The following is a 24,363-nucleotide window of genomic DNA, read 5'->3' as shown; positions in this document are numbered from 1 at the left end:
AAAAGAATGAAACTTACCAACCGTAAATAAAATAAGTACCAAATGTGTCAAACAGAATAAAATACTAATTCATCAATATACTATTTATACTATTTAAAAAAAACTGTTCAAAGATTTGTATAAACGAAAAGAAACATGACTTTTTCTGTTGAATTTAAAATGTCATGACGCTTCAAAGTTTAAAAAAGAAAGAATTTTGGGCGTTCTTAAGTGATTCCGCTTTTCTCTTGTAACTCATAGTTATTGTTTTTCGGTAAAGCATTATTGCTCTGTGTGTTAATTAATAGTTCTTCTATTATGACATTATGGTTTGATGGTTCCAGTATTTCTTCTTGAATGTTGTTAAATTCCCATTGTGATATGTTGTCTGCTTATCTTTTTTACATCCTTTCGTCTTTAACATACATACTTATAATATTTAACAAAATGTATGTCCCATTTCTTAGATACAGATAATATTTAAGGTGAAAAAGTGAATGTTTCATTTCTTAATATGATTTTCCTAATTTTGGTGAAAGAATTGAATTTCTGCAGATGTTTTAAAGTCCAAAATTTCCCCATGTCAGTGTCTGTTGCAGTTCTACTTACGGTGTTAATAGGGGGCTTCCGCTACCTGCCATGAACAAGCCCAACAAAACCAAGTCAAGAACATGTTGAAGTTTTCCGGGTTTTTTTGCTTGCGTTCATGAAAGAATCCTCTTTTCCCATTTTACAGTATTACATTAACTGAATAATTCGTTTACAATTTCAAGAGATATACAGGTATATATTTGATGACGTGTACTGAAAATTCTGCTAATTCCATTTCATTTAAAAGAATCTTGTTGTTTGTTTCTGAATTTACGATTCAAATTTCCTTTGAGTGTTTTACTTTCTGCATTACTGATAATATTCTGTGTATGCAAATTAATCAAGTGTTTGTCTGATCATTTTTTGTTCCAAACAAAGTGGAAAGGTTAACATTGAAAGTGACTTATACGAGGATTGATCAAAATGTTCTTGGCCATATGTACTTCCGGTAGTCAGAGAACCCAACAAATGGTCGAACTTTTCAATGTAATTGTCCTCTACATCAATGCACTTTGCCCATATGTGTTCCAACTTGTCTAACCCTTCAAAATGTAACTATCTTTGTTGGTCCTCGGAGAACTCATTGACCGCCTCCATGACACCTTCATTGCTTCCAAAACAAATTCCACAAAGCTTTGTTTTCAGTTTCGGAAACAGGTAGAAGTCAGAGGGGGCCAAGTCCGGAGAATATGGGGGATGGGGAGAATTTCAAAACCGTAGTCAGTTGCAGCAGCCATCGCAAATTGGGAAGTGTGAGCTGGCGCATTGTCGTGCAGAAGCAGATCGTCTTGTCCCTCCTTTTACGCGCGATTTCATGACGCAGACGTCTCATTTCGTCTGCATAGTACGTACCGTTTCTCAAGATAGTCAATCATGATTATGCCCTACTATTCCAAAAAATGAAGCAATCATCTTCCCTGCTGATGGCATGAATTTCTTCGGATTGGGTGAGCCAGGGTGCTTCCACTTCATGCTCTGTTATCGAAGTGAGGAACCCATGTTTTATCCTGATTTCCAATCCAGTAGATAAAATAGGTTCATCCTATGAGCGAGATAAAAGATATCTTGAAATGTCAAGCCTGGTTTGTTTCTGGTCTTCAGTCAACTGTCTGGGGACCAATCTAGCGGAAACCTTTGACATGCCAAAGACATCAGTCAGAATTGCCTGAACTGAACCAAAGCTTATACCAACTTCCCTAGCAATGTCTCGCAGGTCTCGCGTTCTGTCGCACATGACCAGGTCGTGCTCAGCTTCGACAGTTTCATCGTCGGTGGCCTCTTTTAGCCGCCCAGGCCGCTCATCATCTCCAGTGCTCTCCCTGCCCTTCTTTGATTCAGCAGCGCATTTTTCCACAGTGCTATAGGAAGAGGACTCCTTCCCAAGTATATCCATGAAGTCTGCATGGATTTCTTTAAGGGGACATCCCTTACTTATAGAGGTACTTAATGACGTCTCTGATTTAAATTTTCTCCATTTAGTCTGAATGACACACCCTTCTACTGAGCATAGTGTGTTTATGTTACTTAATCTGTGTAATCCGCGTGTAACTCGGTCAGTAATCTTCAATAAGATATCGGTATCGACGTATTGTGTGTAAATGTCAGTGAAGTGGTTAGAAGTATAGAAGTATATCGGGCCGAGAACTTTTTGATCAAACCTCCTAGAGCAAAATATCTCAATCACAATTTTGTTCCACCATTTGATTCAATCTGGATTCTCTTTATGATGCAAAATTAAAGATTATTTCTTTGTTGCCTCTAATATCTGAAATTATTTTAAATACTAAATAGACAAGGGGTGCAGTAAAAATTGAGGAAATTGGTACATTAATGTATAGAATAAACGTTTACACAATTTATGTATGAGTTTGTTGAACGACATTACATTACTGAAAATATAAAGTTTTTCCTCGTATAATATGCATTTTAAATTTTACATGGGATATATTGCGTTGCCTTCTCTAAAGTGTAAGTCAAGCTGAGCTTTACGAATTATTGACTGTAAAGAAATCTTTATAGATTTTAACAATGTTTCAGACGTGTTCCTAAAATGGAAGTTAGTAACTTATGTTGTTGCTGTTTGGTGCCATTACAATATAATGCTTTGCATTGCCTTCTTCATATAGTTAAAGCAACATTTATAAAAACTTAATTATTCGGTTTTGCTTTTGTTTGTGTCACTTTATGCATTTCCCCGACAGTATTTCAGTCATATAGGCGGGTAGATTCCTAACCATCGTTCCTGGAGAGTTACACCAGTACTAGACTACCTTCCTCCGCGCTAAACTACCAAAGCATCTCACGGGGATCGAACCAACGTCAAAGAGGTAACTGGATTAGAAGGAGGCGGTTAAAATCTATGTATAGAAGTGATAGGTAGGTTGTCATGTCAATTCAAGTATATTAAGGTTTGTTTTGTTGCTTTCTTTCGTAATGCAATGTCAAGAAACTATAGACAATAATTTGTTTTGGGGAATTTCGACACATGAAATAAGCTTCTTGTTATTGCAACATCGTGTATATATAAGGACAAAAACAAGTCACTAAACATTGCCAGAGATCTTTTAATCTTTACGAAGCATTAAAATTTTAAGAAAAATAAATCACTTTTAGAAATATTGTACAATAAAAGTGGGGAGAAGAAACCTGCGAAAATGAATTAATCTTTAATCTTTTATTTATATATATATATATATATATATATATATATATATATATATATATATATATATATATATATATATATATATATATATATATATATATATATATATATATATATATATATTTGGGTTTTATCAATTCAATATGCTCGTTCTAAAACAACATACTGACGATGAATACAAACATTTACATTAGTACAGACAAATAAAAAAAATATTGATCTTCGTTATTGTATTCCTTATAATGTATAATTATAAAATTCATTTCTCCAATGTCGGCTTAAACTATAAGGTATTTTACAATAGTTATTTAATAATTCTGTTTGATTCAACACATGGACGCTTTACAAAATAGCAGTCAATTTTTAAAATTATTTTTTTAAAGTTTACAATGAAATATTCCACGGTAATATATGTGTTCAACATCGGTTGTGACATCTTAATAATTTTATCATATAATATTTTTGTACTTGATATAATTAGTGTTTCACTTAAAAAACAACAACAATATATTTAGAATGTAAAGTACACAAGACTTTTATTAATTGTATCAATATTTAGAAAAAGGCAAATAACTGGTACAGAATATAAATGTATCAATTGCAACATACAATGAATTGAATACAGTGTCAGAAAAAAGTAAGCCAATTCAAATAACGATGTTTGTGTATTTTCTTGCGTCCAATTGTCTGCAAATGGGGCATTATTTACACATAATATATCACATACCATTTTCAAGTTTAACAATAAGAAAATAAGCTTCTAATAAAAAACTATGAAAACAATTGCGATTTATTTGTTTCATACATAGCTGACAGCTATTTCATACCGTTTCTCAGAATAGTGTCGCCAAATCCATTGTATAAAATAACATATCATATTTTATTAAATTTATCAATTTCAAGTACAAAGGCTTGTTTCTTATTTAAGAATAATCTATTATGCACGTATTAAAGTGTCACAAATAACCGTACATTTGTTTTCATGATAATGATAACGCAATAGTAGGGAATTTAAAAAAAGTCAAAAAGCAACTGATATTTTATTTTTTAATTACTGTTTTCCATTTATTTCATAGAAATACGTTATTCGTCTTTAGGCAGAAACAAATGCGAATCAAGGAAATCTTTACTGAATCAGTTTACTTTAAAATAAAAAAAGCACAAACCATGTTTTGGAAGTATTTCCTATTACTGGTCACGTTAATTTGGTCCTTCCTAAAAATAATGTTATTTTGTTATGACTTATGTATACATACTGTGTTTATTTTTGTTTGTAGACTTTAAAACATTGAATATCTTCTCTGTGTGTACTCAGATGTTTATTTGAAATTTAAAAGGAAACTGTGCAGCAATTTGAGCATATCTTTAATTTTATAGAACATTGTAACGGTCAACCATCTGTACATTAAATAAGATGTAAAGTAAAAATCATTTAATCTGATATCATAGAAATATCAGTATAAATTATTTCTTTCATGTTCCATGTTAACTTATATAATTACTTTTTCTACAGTCTGTCATTTACTGTCTTAATGAATATCTTAGACAAAACGATAACTTTTAATGGCGAACACATTTTGAGTTATTTTGATTATCCTTTTTTAAAGTGTTTAATGTAAATTCTTCCGGTGTCTGTTGCCTCTTATTAAAGTCATGTAAGTTCCTCTGACTATTGTAAGGGTCATTAACACCTATATTTCTAAAGTCATACATGGTATTTAATGTTCTGCTAGCCTGTATTGATGTTGTGTGACCCGACTGAAATGAAGCAGAACGGTGGTCCGCAGATATACGGGTAAGCGGACGCTGCGGACGTAACACTGTATACCTGCGGCATAACATGAATAATGTTTGTTTAAATGTATTCCTGAAATGTCTTGACATGAAGGCATACACGAGAGGATTAGTACAGCTGTTAAAATATGACAGAAGAAAAAAGGCCATCCTCATTGGTCTGAGGAAGCCTTGATGTAAATCGTCAAGGTAACCAAAGGAAACGAGAAGATCGTTCACTGTTATTGGTCCCCAACATACCATGAACAAAACTACAATTGCCACAAGCATCTTTATAACCTGAAAAAAATACAGAAGATATGAGTTTGTGTTAACACATCCATTAAAGAATACAAAATTTTGTACAAAATTTAAAGCAACAAAGGTCTTTAAATAAAAATAATAATGAATGATGTTTTTAACTGTTTTTTCTAATAAAACAGATAATTTTGCTTTTCAATAAAACAATACTTATTCAAATGTAAATTATAAAGATCGTTTAATGGTTATTCATTCCTGGTATAAACAGTTGTTAACTTATATCGTCCGAGTTGCTATGCGAGGGTAATACAGCAAACAACTTTCATGATCACCGAGTCCAATCGTTCACTATGTTTCCCAGGCGGAGAACGCATGAAGAGATAAATTTTACAGGTGGAAAACCGATACTGTGGTAAGAAAATTGTCTTCAATTTCTTTGAAAATGCATATTTCACAAAACTTTAAAGCCTATTCTGATCTCGTATGATTACTTTATCCGAGAGGCATCTCAAACTCACCAAATCTTTGTTAACTTATTAGATCATTATCGACAACTGCACAAGAAAAGTCACAAAATTGGTAAAATCGCTCTTTGATAGCCAATAACTTGTCATCCAAGCACACGTCTAAACATTTGTATCGCTCTAAAGGTTCTTTATTAACATATCCTCATCCACCAAAAGCCTGTTCTATTTCTATTCCGTATTTTTGGAGTATAATATCGTTTAAGCGAATTTTCAAAATGAACGCATGAGCCGAACTTTTCATGTGGTTTCATAGGTTTGCAAAGTGAACGCATGAGCAGGTGGTAATTTTAAAACTCAAGTTTTTCCTAATTAACAAATTTTACATATTCAAACTTTAAAAATTTCAAATTTTATTCCAAATAAATGAGTATGGTGGCATATTTCTGCCACCAAAAAACCTGATAACTAACTAGTTAATTAAGAGGTTAACAAGTTACGTAACTAGTTAACGTTAGTTATCAGGTTAACTAGTTACGTAACTATAGTTAATTTTTTCAATAAATAAAAGATCATAACGCGAAATAAATGCATGTTACTGCCTGCAACTGCCATCCCTTATTATCAGCTTTAGTTACGTAACTAGTTAACCTCTGATAATATAATAAAAGGATGGCAGTTGCAGGCACTAGTAACATGCATATACTTTGTACGCTGTATATATATATATACATACATATATGCTTATAAGCAAAATTACGAGGTCTGTTGGGAAAGATCGTGTACAAATGAAGTAATTCCTCGTTTGTAATATTTGCAAAAGCAGTGGTTAAGACGACAAAGAAAAACATAATAGTTCCTCGAAAACTTGTAAACGATTGTAGCATTGATGTAATTTCATGAATTTCTCCAATACATGTTATTTTGTACAATTATTTATTCCCTGTTTTTTATAGTACATGAGCATATGAAAATATATTATACACGAATCACGTTTAAATATTCAACATTTCGATATAAATTTCCTTTTTTAAACGACGAATTACAAGTTTATAGAATATGTTTATGTAAGCCCAGTAAATCTTGGTAGTGTATAGTTCTATATGCCGTCCAATGCAAAGCAATTGGTAAAGGTACAAATCATTGATAACTAAATTAAAGCCATTTTAATGCGAAATTTATGTAGCATGTCGACATGCTTATGATTTGGTAAGAAATAATAATTGCACTGTGCAAATTGTCTTGTACATAATATATACGGAATTGCTGTTGTACTTGTTAAAAGATAAAAAAAATTTGCGTAGAAGAGAGCTGATCCATTTCACCTAAGAACACAAAATTTATCACTTAGAATGAAATGTATTTTTTATCAATATTACAGAATATGGAAGAATATGACGCCATATGATAAACCTGATACTCAAATAAAGAATTACCAATATTACAAATCTTACATAGATATTATCGAATTTAACAAGTTCTGTAAATAAAGGGAGTAATTAGAAACACTTTTTTGATTTTCTTCATTAAAATAAAAAAGTGTATTATTTCTAAAAGAAAAACTTATAATGAACCTAAAAATTATGTGTTATTTCAACATTTTCTTGAATGTTCATTTTGTTGTAAGGAAGGGGATATATATATATATTCTTGCTTAAAGATCTTGTATGTTATAATTAAGGATGTAATATCCTTGCGAAAGTTGTATATAAAATCAGTTCTATGAAAAACATATACTTAAGAAGTTGACTTTATTAAACACATTATATGATATTTCTTGAGGAAAAAAGGTCGTGACATTTTAGTTGAACGCAAAACTGATTTTTTTTACCAAAAACAGATTTCTAGTTATCTCCTTTTATTATCGGAAATTTTAAATTTTGGCAATGTCCTTATCAAAAATTTAAAGGTTTTTTCTGTAACTTTTAACATTGTTAATTCTTTATTTAAGCCAAAGATTTTTCATATAAGAACATAAAATTTTGAGTCACAGGATCTTTAAGTGTATGATGCATCTTTAATTATAACATACAGGAAATTTAAGTCCCATCAACCAATGATGTTGTATTTTGCAAATATTTTACTCAAAGTTTTAGCAATGACAATTTATTATATTTTCACAGAACCGAACAGACCTCACCTATTGCTTATAAGCAATTCGTCATAAGGTATGAAAATAGGGCCTTCTGTTTGCTCAAACATTTGGAACAAAAATTTTGGAATTTAAAGGTTCCGTGATCGAAAACATGTCAGATATCTATGAAAGCTGGAGTAACCAAAAAGTCCGCCTGCTCATGCGTTCATTTTGCAATCTGATGAAACCACATGAAAAATTCGGCTCATGCGTTCATTTTGACAATTCGCTTAAACGATATTATACTCCAAAAATACGGAATAGAAATAGAACAGGCTTTTGGTGGATGAGGATATGTTAATAAAGAACCTTTAGAGCGATACAAATGTTTAGACGTGTGCTTGGATGTCAAGTTATTGGCTATCAAAGAGCGATTTTACCAATTTTGTGACTTTTCTTGTGCAGTTGTCGATAATGATCTAATAAGTTAACAAAGATTTTGCGAGTTTGAGATGCCTGTCGGATAAAGTAATCATACGAGATCAGAATAGGCTATAAAGTTTTGTGAAATATGCATTTTCAAAGAAATTGAAGACAATTTTCTTACCACAGTATCGGTTTTCCACCTGTAAAATTTATCTCTTCATGCGTTCTCCGCCTGGGAAACATAGTGAACGATTGGACTCGGTGATGATGTTGATTAGAAACAAATCATAAATCAAATTTAACATGCAAGCGTTGTTAACTGTTTCTTGATTTATTTATTGGAACAATAAAATTATAGCCAATATTAAACAATAATGAAATACAATAAATCATTTCTGTGAGCAAAGAAAATTGTCTTTTTACTTTCCTTAACAGCCAACTACATCCATGATTATTTGTTATCTTCATAAAACCAAGAAAAGAAATACTGTTTCATAAAAAAACATATTATTGCTTGTAAAGACAAAGTCGATCTTCGCAAGTAGTTTATGCAAGTATTAAAAAAATACGAAAAACTCTTATCACTAGCAATTTATTTTATTTAATTCCACTTCTTGGAATGTTGGTTCTTTTAACGGAAATGTACAATTTTGCTTACATGTCTTTACCTGTTTACTCCTTGAAGTAATAATATGAAAAAAGAGTAAAGAGAAAATTATAACCACTACATTAACAAAAACAATATGATTGTTAACCTGCTGTCTAGTTTTGTAGTCATTCAAAACAGTACATCCTTTCTTTGTGACTCTTCTTAACAATGGACTTTCCTTCAGCATGGCTCTTGTCTGAGCTGGCGAGCACGTTGACTCTGATGCCATGGGAAGTTGTGCTCGATTTCGTGTACTGTAAGGAAAGAGTCAATTGTTTAAAAAAAATATATATCAAAACTGTAGTTAGATGGTCATCGAATAATTTAACCGTCAATTCTGATTTAAAGACACGCTCACTTATTGAAGGTATGACATAAAGCTCAACAAAGTAGATATCCGACCACACAGGATTAGCACCTAGTTCGGAACCGAAAGTTTTCGGATACACTCTGCTTTTCAAAGAGGCAAGCGTTTTTTAATCGAAAGGCATACAATTCATTCTTTGTTTTTTATTTTGGTTATAAATGAATTAGTCATTCAATGAAAGGTCTGTAATACCACAAATAATTTTGTTGATAGAATAAAGTATCATACGTGATAACAAACCATGAATGAACTTATATATAAAGATGATTTTGGTATGTGTGAGAGACGTGATTAGGTAAAACATCTATGTATGGCATCAAAGAAATTGCTAAAAAAACAACATACAATTATTCATTATAAAAAAATATTCATACTAAATAACATTTAATTAATATAAAATCAACATTGCCTTATTCAAGAAGTTCTTAATAAGTATATCCAAATGATATCTTTCTATTTTTTTACATTTTTTGCCATTTCAGATTAATCGACTTAAAATGAACGGTTGTTGAACATTAGAATCATTATGATTACAGTTTAATCTGTTTTATGCAATATCCAAGTAAAGATGATTTTAATCCATCCTTCAGTTGCATTATTGGCAAAGTCTTTTGAGAAATGAAATGTATTTTATGCTTTTTACGCTTTTCTAAAGAGAAAGCTAAGTATGAGTAATATGCTTTTCTAAATAAATCCGATCAGATGTTTTCTTTTGTGACATTTCGCTTCAATAAAGTCAATCGTAGGCTATCCAACTATTCCATTTGAGGCACTTTTATAAGTTATTTTATTATAAGATTACAGAGGAAAAATCAACTCATGAAGCAAAGGATACGTCAAATATAACATCAAGCCAAGAAAGCAATACTTTTCGTAATCACCACTCAAATATTAAAAAACAACAAGCAAAAAAGAAAACGAATGTATTTTCAGTCCATATTTTATAATATAATGATAATTTGTTTTCAGTCCTTAAACCCCACTAACGAGCATACTCTGTTTATTTATGTTTTTATTTTAAGTGAGTGAACCTTCTTTTCGATTGTTGTTGGCTGTATATTTGAAAAGACTTAAGGCCTGTCAGTCTTCCAATAAGTAATATTATAAAAGGGAGACAACTTACGTTTGTTGAACAACCATTGGTCGCTGCCTATGTAATATCCATACACGATGACATATGCAAGAGTACGCAAAAATCATCAACGTCAGTGGTATAGCAAGTATTACTAGGAACATATATAATCCATACAGTTTTCCATATATAGCATGTTCCCAGTGCATCTTGCACCAATAAGCTGTTGTATTTTCGTTCCCTACAGTTTTATGAACCTAAAGGTATCAATTTTTGTCAAGGTTAAATAAGTTTAGATATTATACATTTAAAGGCCCATTATGCCTATTATGAAATGATTTTATTTTTATTTCAATGTTGGTGTTCTTTTATAGTTTTAAAAAAGTTACTCACTTACCAATTACCTGAAACATCTTTTTCATCTGTTTCATTTTGTCAATAAGTACAGTTCTAGTGTATTAGTATTTTGTATGGAAGTCAAAATACTACTTTATTTACATTGTGCCACTTTTATGACAATTTTATTCCATTTAGTTCTACTTTTGTAAGGTAACAAGTATCTAACATTCTCTAAAACCATTATTAAACATTGTAAAAATCATGTTTGTCCTTTCTTAAGAAGTAAAAATATATTTTTTGTCTGAGGCATAATGTACCTTTAATACGAACAAGCAAATTCGTTGAATTTATATCCCCCGCCGAGTACTGGTTATTAATAACACAACAACTGAAGACATAAGGCTTTATTTATATATTTATCATGGCAGAAACAGTAATATTATTTGTATATGATAAATATTCAGGGCAATAACAGAGCCATAACTCTGTGTTAAATAGTAATATCTTGACATGCCAATGAGATGTAAATTGCCTTTTTGTATCTATGGTTGCCATAAAGTTTTGTTAAAATTAATACAGCAATTGCGAAGGAATAGCAATATTGCTCTATATACATACTACATAACTAATTAAGGGCCATAACTCTGTAATGAAAGGTCTGGTCTGAACAAGGCAACAATATGCACACATTCGCTTGGTTTTAATGGTTCCCATAAGTTTAATTGAATTCCAGCCAGTTGTTGCAGAGAAGTAGCGTGGAAACAATTATTGCTTTATATGCATACTGCATAACTAATCAAGGGCCATAACTATGAGTTAAAGTGTCTGACCGGAACAAGCCGACGATATGCGCATCTCCTCTTGATATTGATGATTCCCATAAAGTTTCATTGAATTTCAGCCATTAATTGCAGAGAAGTAGCGCGGAAACGATTATTGTTCTATATGCATACTGCATAACAAATCAAGGGCCTAAGTTAAAGTGTCTGACCGGAAAAGGCTGACGATATGCGCATTCCATCTTGATATTGATGATTCCCATTAAGTTTTGTTGAATTCCAGCCAGTAGTTGCAGAGAAGTAGCTCGGAAACGATTATTGTTCTATATGCATGTTGCATAACAAATCAAGGGTCCTAACTCTGAGTTAAAGGGTCTGACCGGAACAAGGCGACGATATGCACATCTCCTCTTGGTATTGAAGGTTTCCATAAAGTTTCATTGGATTCCAGCCAGTATTTGCAGAGAAGTAGCGCGGAAACGAATATTGTTCAATTTGCATAATGCATAACTGATCAAGGGTCATAACTCTGAGGTAAAGAGTTTGACCGGAACGAGGCGACGATATGCGCATCTCCTCTTGGTATTGAAGGTTCCCATAAAGTTTCGTTGAATTCCAGCCAGAAGTTGCAGAGAAGTAGCGCGGAAACGATTTTTGCTCTATATGCATACTGCATGACTATTCAAGGGCCATAACTCTGAGTAAAAAGGTCTGACTGGAACAAGCCGACGACATGCGCATTTCCTCTTGATATTGATGACTCCCATGAAGTTTCGTTGAATTCCAACCATTAGTTGCAGAATAGAGCGGAAACGAAATCGGGACGGACGGAAGGACGGACAACGCCAAAACAATATCCTCATCCCGATTCCATCGGCAGGGGATAAGTGTAATGCAGCGAAACATTTTGTGAAATAGGGTTATAAGTCGTTCAAACCCGGCTAGTAACTTGACATTCATTACTTAGTACCGATACACTGATATCTTCCTACACATTCTATGATGATATCAAGAAATTATAATTTTTATGCTTTAGTGTTTTAGTTTTTGTATCAAAATATTTTATAGCCTAAAATGTAAAGTTTATTAATGTAAGAATCGACAAGATATGATTAAATCATAACAAGCGATGATATTTATCAAATCAAATATCAGTCAATTATGATAAAAGAAAGGTCACGAAAATGTAATTACCCTTCCAACAACTATAGGCGTCGCCATTATCAAACTAAGTAACCATATAACACATATTGTCTTCTTTGCTAACGTAACTGTACTAACGCATTTGGCTCGTATAGGATGAATAATGGCATAATATCTGAAAATTGAATCCATTTTATATCCTTTAAGTATTCTAAAAACAATTCGGGCATTTGGATGAAAATCTTGAAACAAAGTGATCCTTTGGAAGCATTAATCACAACAAAATTACATGAACATTGCAGAGTCGGTTTGATTGATCCTGTACAAGAGGGATAATGAATAAGTGCAACATCCCATATAATCTACTTTGACAGTATTTTTTATATTCATGCATATATACGAGGGCTGTTAGAAAAGTATCCGGAAAGGTTTTATTACTACTTTTTTATTGACAAACATATCTAGATAAAATATTCAACACTGTTACTTTGGAGTATTATGCTTATGATCCGGTGGAACAAAATCACTATTTGCATTAATGCACATTCTACAGTATCTATTGTAACGTAGGGTTACGTTGAGCGGGGCAACTTATTTCTTGATGGGATACAGCGTCAGGAAATTTGAAACTTTTCGAAATATTCTCTACTACACGATACACACTTCTCCCATCTATGACTCCACTTGTCAAAGCATGACTTGAACGGAGCTTGGGGAGAAAACGAATCGTTTCACAAATCATGAAGATCATTAAACCTTGTCGCGTTGGGACGTCAAGATCAACATCACGCGTCGACAACATCACGCGTAGAATCGTTTTAAAAATAGTGTTCCACTCATATATGCTTGATTTCTTCACAGAACTTTTGCCTAGGTATTCAGTATCACAGAGATTGTCTTTGATTTTGTTTTTCACATTAGTACGCAAAACATTATTGAATATCACTGCTCTAACCTATAATTGCAATGTCAGTAGGGGGTAGGTTCAACTTATGTTGTTTACGGAACAATGACGTCATATTACAACCTATGATGGTACGTTCGTTAAGATAAAAGTGCGCAAACATCACGTGCAATTTGGTCAACTTTTGATGTCAGAAATACACTTTTCGATCTCTTTCGAAAACAAGTAAATATGTGATCGTTTACCCAATTTAACGAAGCTGTCCCGCTCGACGTTACCATAGAGACTGTAGGTAACACATAATTATAAATAGTTTACTTTTCTGCCGGACCATAAGCATAATTTCCGAAAGTATCAGTGTTGAAAATTTCATCACGATAAGTGCACAAATGAAAATTAGAAAACTTTCCGGATACTTTTATAACAGCTTGTACATGTATATTTATGAATCAATTCCGATTTGATATAAATCCGCCTATTCAATTTCATTCCGGTTTGTGAAAATTTGAGCACATAACTATAATAATTGTGTCAACTTACACATATGATTAAAAAGTTTTGTGGTTTGCTTACCTTTCTAAACTCAAGACCGTGAGATTCATAACTGAGCAGAGAATAGAAACATTTTGTATATAATGCACTAATTTGCACAATACTTCTCCAAACTTCCATGTGTATGAAAAGAAGGCAGCACACTGAAAATACAAAATGAGACCAATATTAATTAATACATTGACAAAAACTCCACAACTTACAAAAATATCAACTTCAACCTTAGTCAAACTGTATTGCCCCAGAACTAATGATATATCCCATGAACCTGACAGAATTGAAAAAAAATCTAGACAAACGAAAGCACAATAGAAAATACAATTAGCTAAAATCAGACATTGCCCTTAAATGTCAAGAAAGAAAATTGTTCAGTCTCCAAACCCGACAAAACCTTAAAAGTGGAGTTTTAGTTTTCGGGAAATTGTTGATTTTTGTGTCATTGACTTTGTCAATTCCAATCCGTATTTATTGTCTTATTGCTTTTAGCTTTTAGTTTCCATCTGACATTTTTGCCAGAATATAATGACTTCGCGACTTTAATGGAGATACTTGTACGTAATAGCATAAGTAACTTAAGATGTCTTCGTAAATAAACACATTATTTATAGTGTTTTATGCATATTCAAGGAATTATATTTGCGAAATGGCTTTAAACAATTAAAGTACTAAAAGTATTATTATAAAATTGTAATACTCAGATAGATATTATACATAACAACAATCTTCATTTTCTTTCTGTTGGGATGGGGGCGACACTCTTATCCTCAAATACATACACCCCAACAAGACAACATTGAAAATGTTGCAGGCTCGGTTTGATTGAGCCTGTTCATGGACGGTGATGTAAAGTGCAAGTTACCGTCAAGGCCCCCTAGCACCGACTTAAGGCTCTAATTGAAAGTACATGTCTATGTACAGCGTGGTTTAAGCCGTATTGCAAGAAGTATTTGTATCATAGTTTGGGTTCCTTTCTGTTGAATTTGTGTCAGAATTAAATCGTATACATACATATACATCTGTTCATGCATAGTGCGTAAAATTGGAGTGCAGGTATTAAAATCTGGAAACAAAGTGATCCCTCGGAAGCATAAATCACAACAAAAGTACAACAGAATTGCAGACTCGGTTTGATTGAGTCTGTACATGAGGGTAAATAAAAACGTGCAATATCCCTCACGCCCACAAGCACCGACTTGAGCGGTACTCAATTCTCAATACTTAATAGTGCTGGCATCAATGATCCCGAAGGACCAGAAAAATATAACAACACTGAAAAGAAGTTCGGGGCAACTTAGTTACCCGAACTCCAGACAATGCCCATTGATTGGCTAATTTCTTCTGAAGTTTATATCGCATATTATACAAAAGAGAAAGAACATCAAAATACTCGGAACTCTGATTGATACTCGTTGGCTACGCCCCCCTCTTACAAATCAATGCTCTTTCTATTACTTATTTAGATACATACGGCGATGTTTGTCAGGAAGAGTTTTATACTTGATATGTTCATTAAAAACAAAAGTTTAAAGAAATACTTTAATTAATTTTGTTTTAAATACAGGAGAGGCATATAACGATATAATATAGAGAAAACTCAGATATTCTTTTATCCACCGAAAAAGCAAGTCATTATTATGCTGCTGACCGTTCCAAGGCGGCGCCCCACTGTGTTCCTCAGATGTATGTCTATGTTGTTTCATACTGTTTTGGTGACACTTTTGCTTGTGCCCCTTGTTGTTTTCTCGTCCACGGTAAGTATCTTCCCCATTGGCTCTAGTTTTTGTTTCTTTGATTAATGTAACTGGTGCGATCTCTAAATACGAAATAGTATTTATTCATGTTAAAATGTAGAATTCTGCTTATGCCGGTGCTAGGGGTCGTGGACGGTAGCTTACAATTATGTAACAGGCTCAATCAACTCGAGTTGGTCCATTCATAGGGATTCTGTTTTTCTATATTTTGGTAAAAAATGATGCTCATCTGAGATTGTTTACGAATAACATACAATTGATTTAAATAATGTGCCATATAAATGAAATTATCTTCCCATGAACGTTACTGGAAAGTACAAATTACCGCCGCAAAGTTTGGCATTTTAAACTGACCAGAAATATTTTTTGCAAGGAAATAATGACATTAAATGTATTTAAGGGCATTTTTAACAATAAAGGTTTAGCGATTGCAAATCTGTGTGTATTTCATTACTTTAAATACACAAGATTTTACTCGTCGTGTTCCTAGCCCGAGCGGATGCTAACCTCGTGCCGTGTGCCTCGAGGGGAGGCCAACTTCAGATATTCATAGGTCAGGTACAAATGTCGCTACAAAGGATCCCCAAAAAGCTTAGAGGAGATGTGGGATGGCAAGGGAAAAATGACATCAGAACTGAAATCTGAACTATTTTTCATGTATGAGTTTTTATATCAATACAAATTTGTTCTTAGTTACATTCTAAGACATGTTATGATTATTCTTAATTTGAAATATTAGATTATGTATCTCACACTTGCCAACAAATTCCATACATAGTTCATTTGTGGTTTGTTGTTATGTATGATACTTAATACTTTCAACGTTATAATTCATTGTTTTAGAAACAATTCCCTGTTAGTGAATTGCAATTTGATGATATCTAATGTGCAAACTGTTTCAGGAACATTTCGGATATTCAGTCATTTTTATATTTCGCTGGGGATTTTGGTATATTCGGTGAGAGTACAGAGCGATTTCCTTTCGGTCAGGGACTCATTGTAGTTTTTTTTAACAAAATTGGGCATATTTCTGGTAAAAAACTTTGACCATCAATCTATTCTGTTCAAATTCGTTATGCGTTTGGTACATGGACGGTGAAAAACAGTTCAAATTAGTTAAAATGTTAAAAAGTGAGTCAAGATTATACCGGAAATAGAAAAGTAAGATATGAAGTTAAACATTTAGAAATTACTAAACAATATTTTGTTTGTTTGTTTGTTTCATTTTTCCCAACAGTATTTCAAACATATAGGCGGGTAGTTTCCTAACCATCGTTCTTGGAGAGTTACACCAGTACTAGACTACCTTCCTCCGTGCTAAACTACCAAAGAATCTCCCGGGAATCAAACCCACGCCAGAGAGGTACTGGATTAGAAGTCATCGACTCTTGGACCACGGAGGCGGGAAATTATAATTATAAAAAATAAATGTACATTCAGGAATAATCCATCTTATCTTTATTTGAAATTTAATATTATAGTAACAAATTATTTCTTAAGAATGCGCGCAATGTCTGGCTTTATTAAATGGCAGTTTCATATTTAACCATTACATTTTGTAATATCCTTTATGATCACAATAATTACTAAACATATCAAACTTTCTGCAAGATAAAGTAGTGGTATTTCTATCAGTTTCGGAGAAAACTTATTAAATACGTATTAATAAGGTAACTGCAGTTACCAGTCTAAATGAGACAAGGCGAGGAGGTTTTGCAAGATTGTGTATAAAAGAATCATTTTCGATTATTCCTTAATGACATGAGTGCTATATTTCCGACTTCTGCTTTTTTTTATAGATTACCATAAACTGATAAGATTTTCAAATTGGCATTCTTAATAACTCAATTATATATAACAGCAATAATAACAACCTGAAACATTTAAATGTATGGTCTCTGTAAACTTTGAAGTTCACATTTTACAGTTACGTCATATTGTGATGATCGAATCCTACTTATAATTATGTTAAACACAAGTTTACTGGTATGAATATAGCAAAATGCATATGTACCGTTATTTAAAATGCTTATATACAGTTATTTCTTTCAAAAATGCTTCATTTTTATTGAAATGCAGTCTTCCCTCCGTTTTTTTTTTATTTTCGTCATAAATCGTGTTAATTGAATTTCAGTTAGGACTAGTTTTTATTTCGTTTTTTATATCAGATATGACATGTTGACAAAGCCAAAAATCTGATCTATGTTATATATTATGAGCTATCAAGCAATTCGATAAATTGTTAATGTATTTATGTTCTCCATAAGGCATTCTTAAAGGTTGAACTGACTTAAAGCTTTAAATGACCTTTACCGTCGAGGTCAAATTATTGAATGTTGTTAAATTGTCATAAACTTGTTATATATGTACGGATTTTATTTAAACTTGGACAAAGCAGCACTTGCTACCAAACAAACATATTGAACAATTAATTATTTAGATGTGACCTTGACCCTTAATTGACCTTGACTGTCAAAGTTAAAATGAAATGAAATTCTCCTTTTTGTAACTGAGTATAGCTTTGTGAATTAAATTCATATTAATACACAACATCTTTTAGGTCAAGAGCTTAATGTATATAAACTCAAATTGATCTTGACTCATATATAACCTTGACCTTGAAGGTCAAAATATTTTATGTTCACTGTTTATTGCTATAATTGGCTGTAATGCTTGTAACTAATCAATGGATTATTTTCATACAGGGACAAAACAACCTCATGGACATGACATTCTAAAAGGTCTAACTGACCCTGACCGTAAGTTCAAAGTATTGATTCTATGTTAATTTGTCATAATTTTATATTTATGCAAGGACTTGATTCATGTGTAAGCAAACTTAAACTTGTGACCAAACAGACATGTGGAATAATGTAATAATGACCTTGACCTTTAAATGGCCTTGACTGTTAAATGATTAAATTTTATTATATTTTCTTAACTTTGTCATTTATTTATGGAAATATAAAAAGTGTGATAAATTAAAATTCAGCAAGGACAAAAATCTTTAATTTTCTTTTTTTTTAAAGATTTTGTTGAGACCGTTTGTTTGTTTGCTTTTAGAAAAAGTGGCGGTGGCGCTTGATATATAGTTCTTTAAATACCCCTGCCATTTTGTGTGCAAAAAGTCATGTCTTTCACTCATTATTTTTGTAAGAAAAATGAACTTTTGTAGTTGTTAAATGAAAAACTTGTGATTTTTTTCCAATATCACCCAGGGCTTAAAGACACATTACTGCACGTTTAGCCTACTTTATTCAGTTGTTCAACTTTCCACACGATCTTAATCCAGTATGAAAACATTATTAAACACATGTTTGTTTAAAAAGAAGAAAATATATGGATTTCTGATTAAGGTGCAATAACCATTTAATAAGAACAACATATGGCGTGTTTCAATGTTCTTAAAGTAAAGATTGAAACAAATACGTTGCAATATGAACATACATTCGATATTTCAACAAAAACGTAACCTAAATTACTCATGCCTGTTGTCAAACGTAATGAAGACAGAGGTACAGTAAAATATATACTTCAATACATATACCCCAGCAAGAAAATTCCGTGTTATGTACATTTATTTTATTAAATTAAATAACTCAGATAGGTAAATGCTATTTTTTAAATTGTACAAATATTAAATGAATACATGCTGGACATCTAAACAACACTGTTTGTGATGTTTCGTAATTTGATATAGATTAAAAAACAATTTACGTCGTAGAATCTAAGGTATCATCAAAATGTTGCGAAAGATATTGACTTTAGCATTATATTTCACATAAATGGAACGCTTTTTAGTAATAAAGGAGAGAAATGCTACATTCTAAATATATATTGGCAATTAATTTGATGTCGGAGAAATTTCTGTCAAAGAAATGGCGACGTCTTAAGTTGACTATAAGGAATTTTTGTTATGTTCAAGGCTGCAGTATTTTATTGAGGAATGCTGATCATTACAACTTTAAGTGTAGAAGTATAACTTTTCGGAATGTTTTTGTCTTGAAATTATTTTTTATTCTTTTCGGTAATTTATGCTGTTTTTATACAATAAATTAATTTAGCTAATGTGTCAAGAAGCCTATTGGTTATCGGAGAACAGACATAGAATTGTCAATCAATTGAAATAATTTCCTTGGCTTTACAATTCATTCACTAAAGAACTTACTTTTTTCAATTTTATGAATGACAAATTCTAAAAGGCTGAATAAAGTAATGAATATGTCACTCATAGAATATGCGTTTCAACAGTACAAAGTCTAAAATGTCTTCAGTTACAATTCATTCTTTTAGACACTTTATCTTGAATCTTATTACAACTTATATTACCTTTCTTTTAATAATTCAAGTGGTGATAAAGGCTTCGTGTAACATAGAGAACTACTGAATAACAGAAACAAATATAAACATCGTTGTTTCATTACCTTTATTACATCAATACTGAAACGCTCGTAATAACAAACTTATGTTTAGAGCGATGTTAACAATGTTACATCTGCAGAATAAAATAACAACATTATCTGAACAAATATCAACACAACTTTTTCATTTATTGTCTATTTGTTCAAATGTCTGAAGAATAACACGAGAAAGGTAAAATGCACATATCTAAGGTAAATGGAAAGCAGTTCTGTGGCAAAAACATAGAGTGTAAGAAATTGAAATATTTATGAAATATATTAAACATATACAAGTTTTTTCCTTCGTATTGCTAAACTTGTATATGATTATTCACATTGGATAGCTCCCTCACACCAAAAAGCCCACAGTCCATGGCTCTGGTGCTGACTAAATTAAAGTTATTTCAATCATCTTTTGGCAATTTTAGTGTCAAGAGGAAAGATTTGAGTAAATCAAAGCTTACTCTTGACAAATTACATGAGGGCGTTTTTGCTACGTGTTTAGTCTCACGGGAGAGGAAGTGTTACACGAAGGATGGAGTTCTTATGATAACTTGTTTGGAGTTCTTATGATAACTGTCACGGAGTTCCTGGAAAACGTTACGGATTTCTGTGGACAACTTTTCTATATACTTGTAGAACTCGCGTAAAATGGTTATTTTTAACTTTAAATGGGGAGTTTGAGGTGCTAAATTTAACTTTGATAATTAAGCTTGCCCTACATATTGTATTATGTTTCAGAAACAATCTTTTAGTCCATATTTCGTCGCCGTTTAAAAAGAATCTGGTAGTTTTTAGAAAATTTCCAAATTACTTGCTAATTCGTACATATTGACCTTTTCATTTGTGATCTTCTTCGTTGCTATACATAATCACCTAATTATAGTGGAAAGGTGCAAACACAAAGCCCAGGCTAATAAATGTATACCCGATTTTTCAAATGTTACGGAGTTCTTGTGATAACTCAAAATATGTCCTGGAGTTCTTTTGATAACTTTTGTTACTGCCAGTGTGTTTGTTGTGCTTAATTACGGCACGTTTAAGCGTATTTTATTAGTCAATAAGTGTGTAAATCATTATGAAGCATAGTACGCTTATCATTTGCACAAAAATTTGGTTAACGATGGTTTTGATCGTGTTTTAGTTCCTAATTAAATTTGTGCGAAATCATATTGACATTATAAAACCCAACGAATGCACTAAATGTTTCTGTGTATACTGTTTGTCAACAAAAAATTTATGTCATGAGTTTCCGCAAATGCAACATTGAGGCCATGTGGCAAAATTAAAACACGATCATTCAATATATCTGGAGAAGACATGAAACTGCTTTGGTGTACAGTCTACATAGGATAAACAGGTGCTAAGCTATCTTCAGGAACGACCGCCTCCGTGGTCGAGGGTTTGAGTCGATGACTTTAAATCCAATTACCTCTCTGGCGTGGGTTCGATCCCCGGGAGATGCTTTGGTAGTTTAGCACGGAGGAAGGTAGTCTAGTACTGGTGTAACTCTCCAGGAACGATGGTTAGGAAACTACCCGCCCATATGGCTGAAATACTGTTGGAAAAAGGCGTAAAATGAAACAAACAAACAAACAAAAATCTTCAGGAAAACCTGAATCAGCGGTCACCTGTATTCAGCAGTAACATGGCTTAAACCGCCAAGGGAAACTTGTTTAAACTTTACACTTTTTTTCTCAGTTACATGTTTTAAGCAACCGCCTTTCTAAAGCAGACAAAAAGTAGTTGGGCTTCCCTCAAGAAGTAAATTGTATCATTATATTTGCACGTGCCCTACGGGTTCGAGCGAAAGAAGTTCAACAATATAATTTTGTAATCAATTACAGCAAAAGTTGTTGCAAAATTTCCACTAGGACTCCAACTTTGATAGGAAAATGTATGCAGTAATTTTCCGAACTATGGAAATTGCTGTACGTGACGTGATGCTACATTGGATTTAATAGAGATTTAATAGAGAAAGGAACAAGGTCGATAAACGGCATGAACCTTACGGTGACTCACATATCTTATTGAAGACTTACTTTCTATCGTCATATCATTGTCATAGAACTTTATACGTTTCTATGACAAAAACTGATACCTTTTAGAAATTGAAATACCCGTTGAATACATAAAGACGACACCCACCTTATTAAATTTAGATAAAGGTAGTGCAAGAAAACCATTTACATGCATACCGACAGCATAGTTACTTAATGTTCTCTAAAACTGCCAGGAATAATGTATATATGACGAAATCATGCTTGAGTATTAAATTCAAAGCGTATTTTTATCATGTAAGTAAATGCTCTACATCAAGTATGTTTACAGTCATTCCAATAAAATAAAAAAAAACACACACACACAAAGACCAAAACAAACACAAAAAACACAAGAAACGGAGGTAGGAAAAATATCTCTTGAACTGAAAAACACGATCAAAACCAACGTTATATAACCAAATTTTTGTGCAAATGATAAGCGTACTATGCTGCATAATGATTTACACACTTATTGACTAATAAAATACACTTAAACGTGCCGTGATAAAGCACAAAAACACACCGGCAGTAACAAAAGTTATCATAAGAACTCCAGGACATATTTTGATTTATCGCAAGAACTCCGTGACATTTGAAAAATCGGGGATAAATTTATTAGCCAAGGCTTTATGTTTGCAACTCTATAATAATTAGGTAATTAAGTATAGCAACGAATAAGATCACAAATGAAAAGGTCAATATGTACGAATTAGCAAGAAATTTGGTATTTTTTCTCAAGACTACCAAATTTTTTTTAAAAAAAGGCGACAAAATATTGACTAAAAGATTTTTTCTGAAACAAAATACAATATGTAAGGCATGCTTAATTATCAAAGTTAAATTTAGCACCTCAAACTCCCCATTTAAAGTTAAAAATAACCATTTTTTTACGCGAGTTCTCCAAGTATATAGAAAAGTTGTCCACAGAAATCCGTAACGTTTTCCAGGAACTCCGTGACGGTTATCTAAAGATCTCCAAACAAGTTATCATAAGAACTCTATCCTTCGTGTAACACTTCCTCCCCCGTGAGTCTCGTGGTTATTGATTATATATTTACACTTATTAATAACTATATGAAGTTTATAATAACTGAGTTGCCATGACTACCAAATTTGCGTTACAATCGTGTGTGCACTTCACAGAAAATAAACTAAAATATAATTTAAGGTCGGAAATATTGTTGTCCATATACATCTTTATACAGAAACAAAATAATAAAGGAACCAACTATTGCCTTAAGCGGTATTATCACTTAACATCAAGAAAGATCTGTGCCATAAATAAAACACGGTTTTTGTGATCTCTGCAAAATATGAAAGTAACCATTTCAAGATTACAGTCCCGAAGATTTTTAGGATTATGTAGTCATTGTCTGTCAAGATTGAAGTTCTAAAGTAAAATATAAATATGTTTAAAGAATATTTCGTTCTTTCCTGTCACTATCTTAAATAAGATGTAATATACAGTCATATAAAGAAATCCTTATTTCCATAAAAATACTGTTTTAAACAGTAATATGAATACAAAAGAAATTCTAGCATAAAATTCCCATATTTTATGAAGTTGAGCAAGTTATGGGTAAAATGCTGTCAACGTAACGCTCTAAATAAATGCATTTGATACATTATATTTAAAGTAAGCATGGTATTTCTGTAACAATGACGAAATTGATGTTCCCTTCTTTATTAAACTCAGATGAATGATGATCTTATTTATATATCGTTTTCTAAAATTAAACTGAATTTAAGTGTTCAAATATCTCGTTTTAGTAAGACAGCTTAACATTCCTGTTAACAAATCAGATACTATAAGCAGGGATATAATACGAAGTAAAACACTTTTTTGGTACATTTTCTCGATTAAATTTCGAGACATTACATGTAGATCGGGTATACAATTCCCTTCTTATAATATTGCCTACCACATTTTTAAATGTTGCTTAACTAGTGTTCCATCTGAATGTGTGTTTTATATCAGATGATTGTATCTCGCTAAACGTTTTTTAGTTTAGAAAATTAATTAACAATAATAATATATATAAATGTGAAATATGAAACCCGTTTGCAATAACATATTTACTATTATAGTTATCATTGTACCTGTCACATTATTTGTTATTAATTGAATTCGT

At 32.1% G+C, this 24,363-nt stretch overlaps 1 protein-coding gene across 1 annotated transcript in view; it reads right to left on the bottom strand.

The window, feature by feature from the left end:
* Nucleotides 1-3,357: 3,357 nt before the first annotated feature.
* Nucleotides 3,358-24,363, bottom strand: part of LOC132723070 (orexin/Hypocretin receptor type 1-like) — a 54,036-nt gene continuing 33,030 nt past the window's right edge. Inside the window, exons 2-6 of the mRNA XM_060707733.1 lie at nt 14,060-14,181; nt 12,634-12,757; nt 10,373-10,578; nt 8,989-9,136; nt 3,358-5,308 (exon numbers count right to left, since the gene is read on the bottom strand). Of these exons, the coding sequence (XP_060563716.1) occupies nt 4,796-5,308; nt 8,989-9,136; nt 10,373-10,578; nt 12,634-12,757; nt 14,060-14,181 (1,113 nt within the window). The 3' untranslated portion in view covers nt 3,358-4,795. The remainder of the gene's footprint in view (nt 5,309-8,988; nt 9,137-10,372; nt 10,579-12,633; nt 12,758-14,059; nt 14,182-24,363) is intronic.

This window comes from Ruditapes philippinarum, unplaced genomic scaffold (assembly GCF_026571515.1).
Source record: "Ruditapes philippinarum isolate M1 unplaced genomic scaffold, ASM2657151v2 ctg549_1_1_1_1, whole genome shotgun sequence".
Taxonomy (NCBI): domain Eukaryota; kingdom Metazoa; phylum Mollusca; class Bivalvia; order Venerida; family Veneridae; genus Ruditapes; species Ruditapes philippinarum.
Note: the sequence above shows the minus strand (reverse complement) of the source record. Positions and strands in the feature narration are given on the sequence as shown.